This window comes from Hemibagrus wyckioides, linkage group LG02 (genome assembly GCF_019097595.1).
Source record: "Hemibagrus wyckioides isolate EC202008001 linkage group LG02, SWU_Hwy_1.0, whole genome shotgun sequence".
NCBI classification, from domain to species: domain Eukaryota; kingdom Metazoa; phylum Chordata; class Actinopteri; order Siluriformes; family Bagridae; genus Hemibagrus; species Hemibagrus wyckioides.
This window is the reverse complement of record NC_080711.1, coordinates 13,999,584-14,017,495: the sequence shown is the minus strand read 5'-3', so window position 1 is coordinate 14,017,495 and position 17,912 is coordinate 13,999,584. Positions and strand designations below refer to the sequence as shown.

General features: G+C 42.1%; 1 protein-coding gene across 1 annotated transcript in view; it reads left to right on the top strand.

Annotated features, from left to right (window-relative positions):
• The first annotated feature begins 2,812 nt into the window (after nt 1-2,812).
• xylt2 (xylosyltransferase II) overlaps nt 2,813-17,912 on the top strand; it is a 29,918-nt gene continuing 14,818 nt past the window's right edge. Inside the window, exons 1-5 of the mRNA XM_058418198.1 lie at nt 2,813-2,997; nt 11,458-11,971; nt 12,102-12,277; nt 14,495-14,697; nt 17,470-17,550. Coding sequence (XP_058274181.1) covers nt 2,866-2,997; nt 11,458-11,971; nt 12,102-12,277; nt 14,495-14,697; nt 17,470-17,550 — 1,106 coding nt within the window. The 5' untranslated portion in view covers nt 2,813-2,865. The remainder of the gene's footprint in view (nt 2,998-11,457; nt 11,972-12,101; nt 12,278-14,494; nt 14,698-17,469; nt 17,551-17,912) is intronic.

Below are 17,912 nucleotides of genomic sequence, written 5' to 3'. Positions count from 1 at the left end.
AGAGAAGTGAATGGAAGAGGACCTCGGACTGAGCCTTGTGGGACACCAGTGTAGAGTCTGCGTGAAGTGACTGTGGATCCCCTGATATGACCCTCCCTACAGGCAAGAAGCAAACAATTGGGTGATGAATATCAATAATCATTAGAAGGTATAGGAGTAATGAAGGCTGCAGAAAGGCAGAGGATGATAGGAACTGCATTAAGCTTCGCAGGAATGCCCACATGAGCAGTTTCGTTGGAGTGTACCACTTAAAAACCAAAATGAAATTTGGAGATTATTCTGAGACCGTTGTAAACTCTTTACCCTCCTGCCATCTGGCAAAAGGTACTAAACATTCGGCTGTCACACAACAGCCTGTTTAACAGTTTCTTCCCACAAGCCATGAGATTCCACAATACCCAGAGACTGCACTGACATCAACCCCAAATACCCCCCCCCACACACACACTTATACTCAACTGTACACCACTGTACTCCCTTTGAAAGTTTTACACATTTCTGCTAAATGCAAAATGCTGTTTGGACCACCTACATTATTTTGCTGCTAATTGTCTTTTGTGTTTACAGTCACACCACTTTACTGTATTAAATTACCCTCTTGCACATTATTCATTAAATTAAATTATGTACTGGTCAGTGCTGTGCTGTCCCACATCAGTTATTGTGCTGTTTGTACACTTTTACGCAGATGCACTTTATGTAGTACTTTGTAGGTCTGTGTAGTGTACCTAGTTTGTGTTGTCTCCTGTAGTTCTGTTTTTTATGTAGCACCATGGCCCTGCAGGAACACTGTTTCATTATACCAGCTGTATATGGTGGACTGACAGTAGAAGCTTCTTGACTTGACTTGACTTGTAGACAGTGTGTTTAAGGATTTTTAGAAAGAAATCAGGGAAGTGATACAGGTCTGTAGTTGCTGATGTCTGAGGTATTCAGAGTGGGTTTCTTCAGGATAGGAATAACTCTTGCTGTCTTGAATGCAGTCAGTACATTACCAGAGTCATTAATGATAGAAGAGATGGATGTGAGATGGATGGGATGGGGTCTATTCTGTTAATAAAGGAGACAAATATGCCAAAGGATAAGAAGTGGAATCCTGAACATGTGTTGAAGGAATAAGGTATGACTTAGTGAAGGACTTGTGGATTTCTTCAATGTTCTTTTCAAAGAAATTGGCGAAGTCTTTAGCAGACAGGAAAGATAGTGAAGGATGGGGAGGTGGTTTAAAACTTAAAGAAAAGATACAAGGATCATGTGCAGAGTTTTTTAGCTTTCCCTCGTAGAGGGAGGGTTTAGCAGCTGTCTCATCGGATGAGAACTTGGACAGAAGAGAGCGGTATGAGAGGAGATCAGTGTCAAATTGTGATTTCCAACACTCTGCTCTGCTCTTAATTCTCTGATTGCTGCACAGCACATCTGACAGCCAAGGAGCAGGGTGAGACGACTTCCTAGGTTTAGAAGATAGAGGGCAGAGGAGGTCCATGGATGAGAAGTAAAGAGATGAAAGTGTTGGCTAAGTCAAGCAGTAGAGAGGTAAAAGGAGTCAGGGTCTGGATGGGTCGATAGAGTGCTGGAAGCTATGAAGGAAGGAGTGATAGGGTAGGGGTTGCAGTGAGTGAGGGAGAAATATGAATAGTTTATGTCATGCAGGACAGGGAGAGTGAGGATGCTAGTGATGATCTGAGATCTGATGTCTAGATTAAAGAATGCAAGTGAAAGAATACAGTCACTTAGACATAGTGATAAAAACATAACTATATATAATAACTATAACAAATATAGTAGACCTAGTTTATAGTGATCACCTTCACAACAGTAGCATAGAAATTTAGAAAAAATAATTATTTTTGGGGATTTATTAAACATTTTTGCTGGTGAATTTACAGCAGGCAATTAGAAAGCTATGGGAATGAATCCCTATCATGATTATCTCTAATCTTTATCTCTAAACTGCAGTTTCCTGTTGGGCTGACATTTGGAGATATTGGGATCGCAAATCCATCACTGGCAGCACAATGGGTAGCGTTGCCATTTCATAGCTCCAGGGTATCCAGTTTTATCCTGAGATTGGGCTACAATCTGTGTGGAGATTTGGATGAACAGCCCATGTCTGTAAAAAACATGCAGGTTAGCAGATTGGCTGTGTAGAATTGCCCTAGGTGTGTGTGTGTGTGTGTGTGTGCTTGCATTAAGATTAAGGACTAGTGTACGAATTGTGCCCAGTGTTACCAGGATTAGGCCCACGATGACCCTGACCAGAATAAAACGGTTGAATGAATGAATGATAATAACAGCTAAATGCATATCATGGATCACAAGGGTCTGCAGTGCCCACTTTGAGAAGCAGTGCACTTCATCCTTCCTGTTTTGGAGTATAGTCAGCTTTATTTGTGCAGTTTTCTTATTACACAAAGTCATCATTGAGACCATTAGAGAAACCATTCATAAAATGAAACAATTTATATACATTAATTTACAGGTAACATTAATAAACAGAAAACATGGATGCTGGTCTCCTTGATGCAAGTGTATTCACCCAGTTGAAGTTACTGTTGTACACTGGTGAATGCTTTTTAATACGTGATTTATTAGGATTTGTTTGAATATAAGTAATGCAAGCACAACTCGAAAAAGCCACAAATAGCTGTTTAACTCGATTTGCACTATCAGAGGACTCCAGCATATTATTATTAATAATATTTATTTATTTTTTGAGAGATTTTGGGGGTTGCATGCCTGTCGTGTCATAGCGGCCGTCCCGTGAATCAGATGATTCAGAATCGTGCTCGATTCAGTAATCGATTCTTCGCAGCGAGTCATCCGGTCAAGATGATTCACTGCTAAATGTAAACCACGGGGAGGAAAATGGTGGCGAGCACTCGTGTACAGAAACTGCTCCGTCGATACAAACTTGCGATCGCCGCCGCTTTGACAATTCTCCTAATCCAGGGATTGGTGGTATGGAGTCTCCGGAGTCTGGAAGAAGGAGAGGCCGAGGTGAGATGAATTATATTATTAGCTCAATCAGAAACGATGCTGCTGTGTGGAGGCTAACGGGGGCTGAGACTCTGGTCCGTAGTTAGCTAGCAAGCTAAACTTAGCGCTTATAAAAGAATAAGAATTGAGTTGATCTGTTTTGCCGGCAGTGCTAATAGACAGCTAACGCTATATTTTATTGACACTTGTTTATTTAGATGGTGTGGTGAAGTGGCAGTATGCTAGCTGGCTAACTGTCTGTACACAAACACTTGTGTATGTTACTGGAGACTGGATTTTAAATGCCGGGGATATGAGCCCTGGCTCATAACTGAAAAAATACTAATACTAATAATAATTCATCAATTAGTTAGTGTTCATAGGTTTATTCTGGCTTTGAACGCTATTTGTAGCTCTTGGTACGTTGACTCTGATGGATAAACAGATACTGTGTACAGCTGTAGTGAAAGGTTAGTCTAGTCTACAAATATTACGGTATTAATCATCCCCTGGAACAAATACACAAGCTGGTGGTGTAGGGAAAAAATGAACAATGTGCTGAATTTTTTTTTAAAGCACTAAAGAAAGAGACTGGGTAAGATTTCTGAACATGTTGCTAGTTAAATTTCTAAAATTCTTTTTGGGGAAGTTGAAGTGAGAGCTGGTGGAGAAAGGAACTGGAGATTCAATGGGTAGACAGGAATAAAAGAAAGTGTATTTTAATCTTCGTTTTGAAAGTCAGCCATGAACCATGAAACTACAGGATGTCCCAAAAGTCTCCATTCATAGAGGACTGTTGTCCAGCAGCGACACGCCTTCATCAGTGGACGTCCACTCTCTCACTCGGTTTGTGACGGTTTTTGAATTTGTCAGTAAGCCTCCTGTTTCCTGTTGAAGTCCGTCGCAACCTTGCATGGATGATTTCACTACAAACAAAAATAAAATTCTACACAGTGTGAGAAATTATGGAAGACGTTTTTGCAAAACTGTAGTCATTTTCCCTACGCATGCAGTCTTTCAGAGACAGTAAAAGCTGTTAAGCTGTTATTTCTGTTATGCAGCTTAACCACAACATAACACGTGTCTGAAATGTGCAATTATCTTCAAATGGTGTCGATGGTCAGCTGTGATAAGGCACACAAATAGTGATGGAGTGTGCTGAAATGCAGCATGTTTGTTTGTTTTTTGTTTACTATATACTATGTTTTGTACAGAGCGGAAAATGTTGACCAGCAAGGGAGTGTGGGAATTTTTAAAAGCTCACGTTGTATTCTTTAGCCAAGCCCGAGCCTGTTTCTGTAGGATTTACATTTACAGGTAGAGATCTGCTGAGCTGACACTGGAATGTGTGGCTAAAAGCGAGATGCCTGAAGTCTGCACACTTGACACCTGATAAACGAGGCACAGCTATCCAAAATGAAGTGCCAGGTGTCGGTGTAGATTTTGGGACAAGATAAATGGTGTCTGCTGACGTTTGCTGATATTTATGTGAGAGCTGAAGGGTGGACACGGGAGCTTCATTCAGTAATTCCTTTTTATACTGTGCAGCTTTTATGATTATTTGTTACATGTCATGAGATGATCCCCGTAAGATTTTAGCTGAAGATGTCTTCACTATTCGTTCTAACGGTAGGCTTACTTTTAAGGAAAATGATTATGTTCTGGGGTCATGCAGGACAGGAAGAATTGGGTTCATGTCAACAGAAACATTTGAGGTAAAGAGAATACTTTTCTGTCCATTAGCATGTTTCACAAGAGTCACTACAGTGTTTAGAGCTGTTCTGGGAGTGTCATGTTATCCTATGGTGTTCACCTGTAGTTGGCTTTCAGATGTGTGTCATAGCAGAAAACACACTGAGATATTAATTCTGAAATTCTGAAAATTCTGATCCTGTCAGATGTGCCGTTGACCAGAAAAAAAATATTTCCATAATGCTCACATTTTGTGTACAACAGCAAACCCGGGCCCAGATCTGTACAATGTAAACCTGGCTTATTGGATGAAATATCCAGAGCTTGCAATCTGTCTTCAAACTTTTTTTCCACAGCTTTTCTCGTAATTAGCCCTCATGGGTGCGCAAGCTTGTCGCATGTCTCTCTCTCTCTATCTCTCTCGCTCTCGCTCTCGCTCTCTTTTCAAATAGCAGCAGAGACTGAAGGTAAGGGGTTGATCATATTGGACACCCTGAGGGGAAAAGCTCTTGCACATCATGCCTGCATGCTCACACACAAGCTGTTACCAAGTATTCTGTGCTAGAAGGATGAAGGCCTGGTTCACGACATGGCCCGCTCCCTAATGGGAAGAATTCTGCTGTTTTAAGCAAGTCGAGGTGGCTGAGCTGCAGCAGTGGTTGGTGTGAGCCCTGGTGTAATGTGCAGTAAAACATGATGTGTCATCCACGGTGAGGAGTAGCTGCGGGGGAACAGCGTGACAGCTGGGGGCTGTTGTCCTCCACCAAGCTGGTAGGATGCAGCAGAAAGTAATGGTCCTGACAGGCGTTAAAGCCATGGGCTCATGAAGGGGGGAGAAAAGAAGCTGTTTTTCATATTCTGTCATTTTCTCTGCATGTCAAAGAGGTGAGACTTTCCCACCAGAGTGCAGGTTAAGAGTCAGTCGTTCACTGGGCAGCTTGATGGCGAGGTGATGAAAGAGGCCATTGATTCACAGCTTGAGTACACCAAATGGAGGAAATACTGCACATCGCCATAGTGACCCTTATCACCTATGTGCTTAAAAATGCATGAGGCAAATATATAGAGCATACAAACAAGTCAGTATCACCATAAAGGTGTGATAGTCATTTTTTTTCCATATAACCTGTAAAACATGTAGATCAATTGTTTAAGTAATGGCAGTAGGTGCAAAGGTATGATGTAACTGTGCAAACCGAATGCCTGTGTTTACATGGGTCTTGTGTAGACACTCCCTGGGTGCGTCTCAATCAGCTCCCTAGCTCCCTAGCTGGAGAATCAGTATATGGTGTACACACACTGGGACACTGATGCCCCAATGTCTAGTGACGTTCTTAATCTGTCACTGTAAAAAAAAAAAAAACGAATATTCATATATGTTTTAGAAATTTGTTAGCTTAATCACAAGCGTTTCTGTTATGGTACTTCAAGCAGGTTTGTTAGCTAGCTAGGTAACACGAAAACGTACATAGAGCGTCAAATAAAGTTAAAAAGTCACTAATATAAGTAGTCATTTGAGAGATACAACAATAACAAGCTACAGCTTCTAGAAACTGACTGAGAGTTTGTCTACCATTTTTTCCAGCTGAGAGGCTTCAGAAAATATTTACAGGAAGGGAATATAGTGAGCTTCGATGCTCGAAGGTTTTTAAGGTGCATTTTGTTTTTCGTCAGTGCACTTAAAGGATTTAATGATTGAGACAGCACTTAATATGGCGGACTCCCTGATCAATGCCCTGATAAGTGAACTTAGGGGATGATTGAGACGCACCCCATAACACCCCCGACTCGGTGCATTCAAAATGAAAAACAATACAGAATCCGGTAAATGCTAAAATACTTGCTACATGATGTGACACCATGTAAACTACTGCATAAACAACCAGACCTTGTGTCTCAGATTGCATGTCTGCACTATTCTACATTGTTGTTCTAGTTTGTTCTCGAGTACAAACACGTTTTCCTGTTACAGTTAGAATGTTTTAAGAAACTCTTAAACCTACTAAAAAGGTCTGTTCTCATCACCAATCTTCAGAAATAGTTTTGACTCTATAGTAAAGGTTATTGATTTGAGACACAGATCATGACAACAATCACAACCATGGCTGAACGTTTTTTTAAAGAGAACTGAATTGTGTGATTTGGCTAAACATTACAGCTTGACTTGGACACCAGTCAGACTGAGATGTTTTCCCTCTAGTAGACATCACTTATTTTTCCAGATAAAAAGTACCAACAATGAGGTGTGTGAGGCTCTATGTGCCTCTGAAGTATTGAATTCTAATGTAGTATAGCCAGATTAAACTTTGGCACTTCTTTTTCTGAGATGGAGAAATGGATTACTTGTGAAGGCGATAAGGTTGGCTGTCCAGGTAGCGAGGTTTATCCAAACACGATCTGTGTAAAGCATTAAACTGGTTGAATAGGCTGCTTTACATAATACAGTCATTACATTGTTCACCATAATAGTGAGTCAGGCAAGGAAATTGATGCACTGCCTTCGTAGAATCGGATGTAATACTGCTAACTCCATTCAGGTGAACTCATGGAAGCTCATTACAAAGAACAACAGAGGCAGCCATCACCCATCTACACTATACATCCAAAAAGTTTCTGGACCTCTGACCATTGAAGTACGGTCTGCTGATAACAACTGTGTAGAATGTTACTGTAGACTGTAGTGTTGCAGTTTCCCATCAGTACACAAAGTGAGCTTCATGAAGACATGGTGTGCAAAGGCTGGAGCGGAATAACTCGAGTGGCCCTCACCTCAACCCCACTGAACACCTTCAGGATGAACTGGAACACCGACTGCACCCCAGGCCTCCAGATCGGTGCCTGATCTCACGAACGTTCTTGTGGCTCAAATCCTCACAGCCGCACCTCCAGAATCTAGTTGAAAGTTGTCCACTTACTTTTGCTAAAATTGTGAAGACTCGGGGTGTGTGGCTTTGTGTAGGTGTGTGGAAATATTTCCATGAGTATAAATAATCGCTCCAGTTTCGTTGATCTTCACCGGCTTAATAGCGAGAGCTCTATTCTTGACTAATGCAGTCTTAACTGATGCACTTTTATGTCACATTTTCCTACAATTAAAACAGCTGAATAACGAAGCTTTTCATCAAGACTCGTCAGGGATCTAAGGCCGGACGGGAGCGTGTGACCTCGTGTTCGTGTGTGATTGCGTGTGCCAGTGTTCCAGACTTGACTTTGCTTTGTGGCAGGAAGTGGTGGGCTGTGACTGTTATTCTACCCTCTTTCTCCCTACATACTTGCAGGCCAACATCAGCAATCCTTTTGTGGGAAGCCTTCTTCACCGAGATGTTTTTCGAAAAGCCAATTTTCTGTTATGCTTTGAGTGTTTTGTTTTTTTTTCTTCTGGTTTGCTTTTACATTCGGCGTGCACCGTCTGCCTCGGCCAGGGGCATCGCGCCGCCCCCACAGATGATGTACCATCAGGAGAGCTTTAAACTCTGTGGAGTGCGAAAGCCAGTGACAATACGCTTGTGTGATGTGTGCAGCAGTGCTTTTGAACAGGAGTTCGCAGCATTCAGTGCCCTTAACTGTGGATAAAACATCTTTGCTCAAATATTCCCAAACTATTGTTGCTAGTTGTTAGTTAAGACGGATTATTTTTGTCCCTCGAAGGATAGGATAGGATAGGGTGTAACACGTTTATTTTTTTTGTTCTGCACATGGACACATGAGTCACATTTTCTAAGACCGGAGGCTGATGTTGTGGCATGTTCATGCTGGTTAGACTTGCACACTCCAAATCTTTCACTGTTATTCACGATCATTTTTTCAGATGCTTTTATCTAGTTGTATAATCCAAAACTTAACCCAGGCTGAAGGGTTGGGACTTTGGTTAAAGATCAATCCCAGGGAACATCATGGAACTGCATTGTCTCAAAAAGGCTTTGTTAACTCAGGGTAAACGGAGTCCTGCGTTATCTTGTTTCACACCGCTCATGCTTTACCCGGGTGTTAATAATTAATCCTGGATATTCGTAATCTGGCATTTCACATTGTAAATTACTAATCCCTGGGTTGACGTTCCTATTTGCATATTTGCTGTCACCAGCCATGACTGGATAAATACAGTGCATGACGGTTAAATAAATAATTTAATTAAAATTATTTTTAATTAATTAAATAACGGCTTTTGCCTCAGTGAGAAAAAAGGACAGCTCTGAGCAGGCATTAACTTTCATAACTTTTTTACATTTTCTGGCACCACAGCACTGGGTTAACGCCATAAACTCAGGGAAAAAGCGGTGCTAACCTGATGCATGTGTGAAATACTCAGGGTTTAGAATGACGATAAACGCATTAAGCACAGTGTGAAAAGCCCTATATTTTTTTTATTAAAACCGTCTGTTAGGATATTTTATTTGACCTTAGACCACATGTATGCCTGAGGGTTAGTGTCATAACCATGCTCAGTGACTTAACATTTTTACAACTGGTACAAAAAAAATTATTCATTGATTTATTTCAGGAAAATCCACTCGCCATACTAGTTTCCCATAACTGAACTGTTAAACAAGCCTGGGTATCTTTTACCAATGAGGCATAACATTATGACCACCTGCCTAATATTGGTGTTGGACACCCTTTTTTGCTGCCAAAACAGCCCTGACCCGTCATGCACTGTGTATTCTGACACCTTTCTATCAGAGCCAGCATTAACTTCTTCAGCAATTTGAGCAGCAGTAGCTTGTCTGTTGGATCGGATCACACGGGCCAGCCTTCACTTCCCACGTGCATCTGTGAGCTAAACAATATACACTTGCACTATGTACTACTCTTTCTTTTGTCTGGTAGCCTTGACCTCTTCCTTTATGTAAGCTAAGCTACAAGCGTTGAGTGCATGAAGTGTCCAACATTTCACACTTCACTTTTTAGTAGTAGAGTAAGTGCACTTCTTCTTGCTGGAATTTTCATTACTCACTACAAAATGGCCTAGACTAGTGCATGAGTATGCAATTTGGGACGCACCTCTCGTCTCCGGCACAGGCTTAGTTTACGAGTTCTGGGAATGTACTGCCTGCGTGCACTGAGGTCACACTGAGCTTCAGGAAGCCACTCTTTTTCCTGACACCAGAGAGTCAACAGTGATACTCAGTAAAGCCAGGCTTTCTAAATGTACAGGATGAGAGGTCAGGTAGAAGTGGGAGGATTGTCGGTAGGCTGTAAATGAGTAACAGCAGGATTTTTAAAAAGCCTGCAATATGCAAACATCTTTTGTGTTTCTCTCTGAGTGTTTCTGTGGGTGTCTCATGAATCTAGGCAAATGCAACATTTTTTTTTTTTTGCTGGAAAAATTGCAATTGAAGGTATAATCAGTATAATTGCCATACATCAATTTTTCCCTCCATCATTTTCTAATTCTATCAGGTGCGCACACATAATTAGTCTGAAAACCTGTTAGCATTTCCATCATGTTTAACTCTCTGAAAAGTTCTCCTGAAAACCTTGCCAAGGTGGAGATTGATATCAGGACTTTATTTGTCTACCTTTACAAGAAACCTTATATTCCTCCATCAATACTAAAGGCTGAAAGTGAGCTTCAGAACAAACTTCAGGGGCAACCGGTTCATAAGCAAGCACCAACAGGCTTCTTTCTTTCTTTCTTTCTTTCTTTCTTTCTTTCTTTCTTTCTTTCTTTCTTTCTTTCTCTCTCTCTCTCTCTCTCTCTCTCTCTCTCTCTCTCTCTCTCTTTCTCTCTTTCTTTCTCCATTTTTTTGCTTGCCTGTTCATTTATATTAATGTAATGAAACACATGAAAAGTGTTGTATGTGATTCAGTGATATGTATACACAAGTTTAAAGGATTACGTGCACTGAAAATGTCGAGCCCGTCTGTCATCGTTCTCGCTGAAACCGAAGATATGGAATTGAGAATTCTTCAAGACGTAATGTGTGCAACGATACTGTAAGTGCCGCACTGCTCATTTGATTGATTCTCCATATCTAGTTTTGTAGGCAGGGTTCAGAGTGTTGCTCAAGAACACAACAGTGGAAGCTCCACAAAGATTTGTATTCAAAACATTCCCATCAGCACCACTGCCCATGTTTAGATATAACACTTTGGGGTTATTGTATGATCTTGTAACCGCAGAATCCAGTTGGATTGAACCTGAGAGAGTCACGGATCTAATGAACAGGGTAGTGTTACTGGAACTACTGGATAGGGTGCTGATAAGGCAGCTTGGTCTCTCACTGACCGTGATCCTGTTGGGCAGCTTAAGAGTGTGGCAGCACTCCAGCTCATCTCATCTTCTTCTGTTTATAGTCTCAGCCACATTTACTGAGCTCTCTCTGTCGTTCTCTCTCTCTCTCTTTCTCTCTCTCTCTCTTCTTTTATATTCATTTGTGTAAGCGGCTGGTGCCTGTGTCCTTGTAAGGCCATGTATGTCAGCGTAGGTGCAGTAGAATACTTCATTCTGAGTGGATGCTTCATTTTCGGTTGTTGTTTGCGTTCCTGATAAGACTACAGCATTATTCAGTCATCTTATTAGACACCTACTTTGTTTCTGAAAGATTTGTTTAAAAATGAGGTTAAAAATAGTTGAGGTCAGAGCTGTATATCTATTAAAAAAAAAGAGCAAAAGCTGCCTACAACAAGGCAGCCCCCAGCATTTCGGTAGGCTTAGTGAATCATTTTGCTCTTTTCCAGAATGTCTCTTGGGTGGACGTGAAGGATGTGGGTGATAATTTAGTTTCTTTCACAGTTCTAGATAAATGGATTCATTCACTTTTCTCCTCATTCTTTCTTTGCTTCCAGCGCAGAGAGCGGCGATCTAAGCTGCCCGATCACAGCAACCAGGATGTGAGGAAAGACTTAGACGCTAGGGGGTCTAATGCCCTGTCCGGGGGGTACCATGGCCGGGGGAAGCAAGACATGGAGCGGCCCATCGTCACTCGTCCCTTCAAGAAAGGGGGTAAGCGAAGAATGAAGCCCTCCATGATGGAAGGAGCAGGAGTGGTGCAGGGCATTGGAGCCGGTGATGCCATCGCCCCGTACGATCCATCCAGCAGCCGTAACTTCACTGACATGAAGGCGCAGGAAGGAAAATTCCCACCAGGTGCTCAAGGAGAACCGGGGAGCGTCGACGGCGCACCTCAGGTCCCGAGCAATGACTTTGTGCCCAGCTGTGAAATCGTTGGCAAGGATGCTCTGTCGGCTCTGCACCGTGCTGGATCACGCCAGTGCCGGCAGGAGATCGCCAATATTGTGTGCAAACACCAGGCTGGAGAACTGATGCCACAGGCTTTACCTCAATACTGCACACAGCATGGTACTAGACGCTTAGTAACAATAGTAACTGCTTTAAAAGTTTATCGAATAATAATAAAAAAAAAATTGTTGATATTATAGCAGTGATATTATCCTTGTAATGGATCTCTGTCCTATTCTGTCTCCTGTAGTCTTGTCCAGCGCCGGCCAGCAAGCTGACATTATAGACAACGATTTGTCCAAAGTGGAGAACCCAGTCAGGGTGGCGTTTGTACTGATGGTTCACGGTCGAGCCGTGCGGCAGCTCAAGCGGCTCCTCAAAGCCATTTATCACAAGGACCATTTTTACTACATCCACGTTGATAAGGTAAGTTCTCCATTTTGTTTGATGAGTCCAGTATAATACAAAACCTGCTTGCAATCATAACAGATGCCTTCACTTGCTACTCTGTAGAAGCCAAGGCAATAAAACAGTGAATTACAGGTTAGGGACTGTTTACATGTCCCTGAATGGATGTAAGTGGCTTTCAGAGCACTTTCCAGTTGAAAAGTTAGTGTCAGAGAAAATCAGCGGTTCTCACAGAGAGAAACAGATGTGCAGCAGTTTCGGGGTTAAGAGTTCCTGCCGAAAACGCTGAAGAGGCGTCTGTTTGTTTGCATCATGGTATAGCCTGAAAAGCAGAAGTGGAGTTTTGACTCACTTCTATGCCAATAAGACTTCACCGATCAGGCATAACATTATGAGCAGTGAGAGGTGACGTGAATAACACTGATGATCTCCTCATCATGGCACCTGTTAGTGGGTGGGATATATTAGGCAGCAAGTCAACATTTTGACCTCAAAGTCAATGTGTTAGAAGCAGGAAAAATGGGCAAGTGTAAGGATTTGAGCGAGTTTGACAAGGGCCAAATTGTGATGGCTAGACGACTGGATCAGAGCATCTCCATAACTGCAGCTGTTGTGGGGTGTTCCCGGTCTGCAGTGGTCAGTATCTATTAAAAGTGGTCCAAGGCTGCCCCGTGTGATTTGATCCAACAGACGAGCTACTGTTGCTCAAATTGCTGGAGAGGTTAATGCTGGTTCTGATAGAAAGGTGTCAGAATACACAGTGCATAAAGGATCAGGGCTGTTTTGGCAGCAAATGGGGGACCAACACAATGTTAGGCAGGTAGTCATAATGTTATGCCTGATCAGTGTATTTAATAATATATAATATTAATAACTATACACCCACTAAACACTTTATTAGGAATACTATAATAAATCCTCAGCAGAGCCTCTCATTGCTTTCTAAATTCTTTGTGGCATGGATTCCACAAGACTGTTTTTGTTCAGATCCGTGACTGGGAAGCCATTGAACACTGAACACACTGTCAATTTCATGAATCCAGTTTAAGGCGATTTTTGCTTTGTGACATGGTGCATTGTCATGCTGGAAGTAGCCATTTGAGATGGTAAATTGTGGCTGTGAAATGATTCACATGGTCAGCCACAATATTCAAAATAGGCTGTGCCATTCAAGCAAAAATTGACTAGCCCAATGAGTGTCAAGAAATAATTCCCAACACCATTACACCACCAGCTTAGACAGTTAACCCAAGGCAGATTGGCTCTGTAGATTCCTGCTGTTTCGCATTCTGAGAAGCTGTTCTGCTCACCACAGTTGTACAGAGCGGTTCTCTGAGTTACTGGAGCATGTCTGTCAGCTAAAACCAGTCTGGCCATTCCCCTTTGACCTCTCTTATTAACAAGGCATTTCTGCAGCTCACTGGATGTTTTTTTTTTTCTTTATTACACCATTCTGAGAGACTGTTGTGTGTGTGTGTGAACATAATCCCCGAGATCAGCAGTTAGAGAAATACTTATACCATCCCATCTGGCACCAACCACAGTCAAAATCACTGAAGTCACTAATAGTTGATGTGAACATTTCTCAAAGTTGCTGGTCTTTTTCTGCATGATTATATGCATTGCACTGCTGCCAAAAGATTGGTTGATTAGATCATCGCCGGAATGAGTAGGTTCCTGTCTTTGGATAAGAGTGCTTTGGATAAGTGTGTCTGCTGAAATGCTGTAAATGTAATAAAAAAGAAATATTTTAACATTGAAAGCGTATTCCATATATAAAAGTGCAGTAATCCATGCAAATTATATCAGTGAAGTCAGTCAGTCATGTTGAGGTTTGCATGAGTCTTATGTGTAATTTTGCACACATTTCTGTGGGATATAAAAGGTTTTTCAAAATGACAGGATTTTAATGAATACCAGATTTCTCGTGTAAATGCTTGTATAAAAGATTTATGAATAAATTTGTTTATATGCCACTTTACAAGAAGCTTACCGTTCCGTTGAACATTCAACTATTCAGTTTTCAGTCCAAATGTTTCTGGCTGCGACTTTAAGTATTATTGTCTGCTGCTTAATAGAATTTTTAAGCAAGGCTAGAAGTGTTATCTGACCACTCTCTTGCAGCAGAAATAAGCAGCGTCAGTGTGAACCGCATGTTCTGATACAGCAGAAAAAGTCGATGCAGGTGTCAGCACTACTGTGCAAACATATCTGATCTCCATGTCTCTCCTGTAGCGCTCCAACTACCTGCATCGGGAAGTTGTGCACATGGCCGAGCTGTACTCCAACGTGAGGGCCACACCCTGGCGCATGGTCACTATCTGGGGCGGGGCCAGTCTGCTGAAGGCCTACCTGCGCAGCATGCAGGACCTGCTGTCCATGCTCGACTGGAAATGGGACTTCTTCATCAACCTCAGTGCCACGGACTTTCCTACCAGGTCACTCACCAAGCACACACCGCACAAATGTTTTAAGGTTTATCTTCTTTAATGAGTTCACCTCACTCTGAGATAATACTCTGGTCCCTGTGTCTTCAGTCAGGAAGTAGGTGACACCACCTGCATGTCAAGCTCATGCCCTAGCATTCAGATGTCCTAGGACCAGAAATTAAACATTTGTTTTAAGGTAGCATTAGCATATGATTATCTTCTCAACATTAGCTTCCCAATATGCAATATTTACCAGATTCCATGTATAGGAATTCCCTCAATTTGTGTAATTCATTATAAAGTGAAATATTTCCTTTCACACACGGCATGTACTTGAGTTGAGTCAGAGAAACCGGGGCTGTCGGAAAGATATGAATCACAGTTTTATCTCAGAGGGAGATGTAAGGGAATGTTCCCAGTCAGAAGGTGGGAATTCTGTTTTCCCCCATACTAAATGAATGTAGTAGATTGAAATGCAGACCTATGTTGGGATCGAACTTTGTAATGTCCACAAATAACTCAGAAACCTTTTCAACTCATCAAGTTGAGGTAGATTTCAGATACCAGTTCCTTCCCTGTTTACAGAGTGACATTACATCAACATGGCCACAGATCTATCTACCTACACTATATTGCCAAAAGTATTCGCTCACCTGCCTTGACTCGCATATGAACTTAAGTGACATCCCATTCCTAATCCATAGGGTTCAATATGACGTTGGTCCACCCTTTGCAGCTATAACAGCTTCAACTCTTCTGGGAAGGCTGTCCACAAGGTTTAGGAGTGTGTTTATGGGAATTTTTGACCATTCTTCCAGAAGCGCATTTGTGAGGTCATACACTGATGTTGGACGAGAAGGCCTGGCTCTCAGTCTCCACTCTAATTCATCCCAAAGGTGTTCTATCGGGTTGAGGTCAGGACTGTGCAGGCCAGTCAAGTTCCTCCACACCAGACTCTGTCATCCATGTCTTTATGGACCTTGCTTTATGCACTGGTGCACAGTCATGTTGGAAGAGGAAGGGGCCAGCTCCAAACTGTTCCCACAAAGTTGGGAGCATGGAATTGTCCAAAATGTCTTGGTATGCTGAAGCATTCAGAGTTCCTTTCACTGGAACTAAGGGGCCAAGCCCAGCTCCTGAAAAACAACCCCACACCATAATCCCCCCTCCACCAAACTTTACACTTGGCACAATGCAGTCAGACAAGTACCATTCTCCTGGCAACCGCCAAACCCAGACTCGTCCATCAGATTGCCAGATGGAGAAGCGTGATTCGTCACTCCAGAGAACGCGTCTCCACTGCTCTAGAGTCCAGTGGCGGCGTGTTTTACACCACTGCATCCGACGCTTTGCATTGCACTTGGTGATGTATGGCTTGGATGCAGCTGCTCGGCCATGGAAACCCATTCCATGAAGCTCTCTGCGCACTGTTCTTGAGCTAATCTGAAGGCCACATGAAGTTTGGAGGTCTGTAGCGATTGACTCTGCAGAAAGTTGGCGACCTCTTCGCACTATGCGCCTCAGCATCCGCTGACCCCGCTCCGTCAGTTTACGTGGCCTACCACTTCGTGGCTGAGTTGCTGTCGTTCCCAAACACTTCCACGTTCTTATAATACAGCTGACAGTTGACTGTGGAATATTTAGGAGCGAGGAAATTTCATGACTGGATTTGTTGCACAGGTGGCATCCTATCACAGTTCCACGCTGGAATTCACTGAGCTCCTGAGAGCGACCCATTCTTTCACAAATGTTTGTAAAAACAGTCTGCATGCCTAGGTGCTAGATTTTATACACCTGTGGCCATGGAAGTGATTGGAACACCTGATTCTGATTATTTGGATGGGTGAGCGAATACTTTTGGCAATATAGTGTATCTATCTAAAGTAATCATCATTAGAGTTTTCGCTGTATCTTTCAGTACAGAATATTGCATGGATGTTTGGAACAGGAACAATAGTCACTTAGGCCTGTAAGTGGAAAAGTGCAGTTAAAGTACCTTTTTATGAGCTTTACATGCTTATGTGAGCTTCCCGCCGCCTTATTTTTATTTTAAAGGAGTAGAAGTTAACACTTTCCAAAAAATAGTCTTTTTCTTTCTAATAAAATGGGAGATGAGAACCACATATTCTATTCAGTTCAGTTGTGCTTTATTTCTCTTGCATTATAATTTTCATTTGCATACCACGACACGATTGGTTGTTTTTATTTTGTGACGCAATAACACTTGCTGGTCATGTTCAGTACGAATTCAGATTTTCTAATTTGAGTTTCAGCTCCCTTGTTTCTTAAAATAACTACCAAAGGCATTTTAAAAGGTTTAGAGTGCATTTAAATGATTTACCCAAGCATTTTATGTGATTGCCGCAGCATAGATAGTTCTTTCTGACTCCTCTATAATTCAGTCAGAGGACATTTTGTGTAGACAGGTAAGGCATATTTCTGAACAGGAAGCACACGGGTGTATTATGGCTGAAGCGCTTGGCCATGAGATGCATTGGTGTGAAAGCTCTCTTTGTGCTGTTGTGCAGTGAAGCTGGCAGATCTCTCCCCATTTCTTTCAGTTTAGTTTCCCCCCAGACACATCAGAGGCTTTCCAGAGTGTGGTATAATCCCCTCAGCCGACTGGGGAAAAAAAAAAAGACATTTCTAGAATGATGCACACAGAGACATTGATGACCACCAAATCCTGTCAGCAGAGGATAATTCCATTTAGTGGAAGTCATCACGTTCATCTCTCTTACATTCCATCTCTCTTTCTTGTCCCATATCTCTCTGAAACAGGACCAACGATGAGCTGGTGGCTTTCCTTTCTCAGAACCGTGACAAGAACTTCCTGAAGTCTCATGGCAGAGAGAATGCCAGGTAGCTGCTGCTTCTTTCTCTTTTCTCTCAGATTTACTGACTTTCAGATAGTTTCTGTATAAGAATCTATGGATTCAGGATTCAGTTAGAAGGTAGAGTACCAGAGCTAGGCCTGTCACATTCTTCCCTGATGTTCTCCTGAAGTTAGTCATGACCAGTTCCTACCCATTAGGCAGCTCTGCCTTATCACATGCACTGACACATGAAGCCAGCTGAACACATCTTTTTGAACTGCTGCTAATGCAGTGCTGTAACACACCATTATAATAGCTGAATAAATTACATTTAAATGATTCCCAGGCAAAGACATGAACTATTTATTCAGTTTTTTTAGACCAGAAATGCATGACCTAATGTACTAG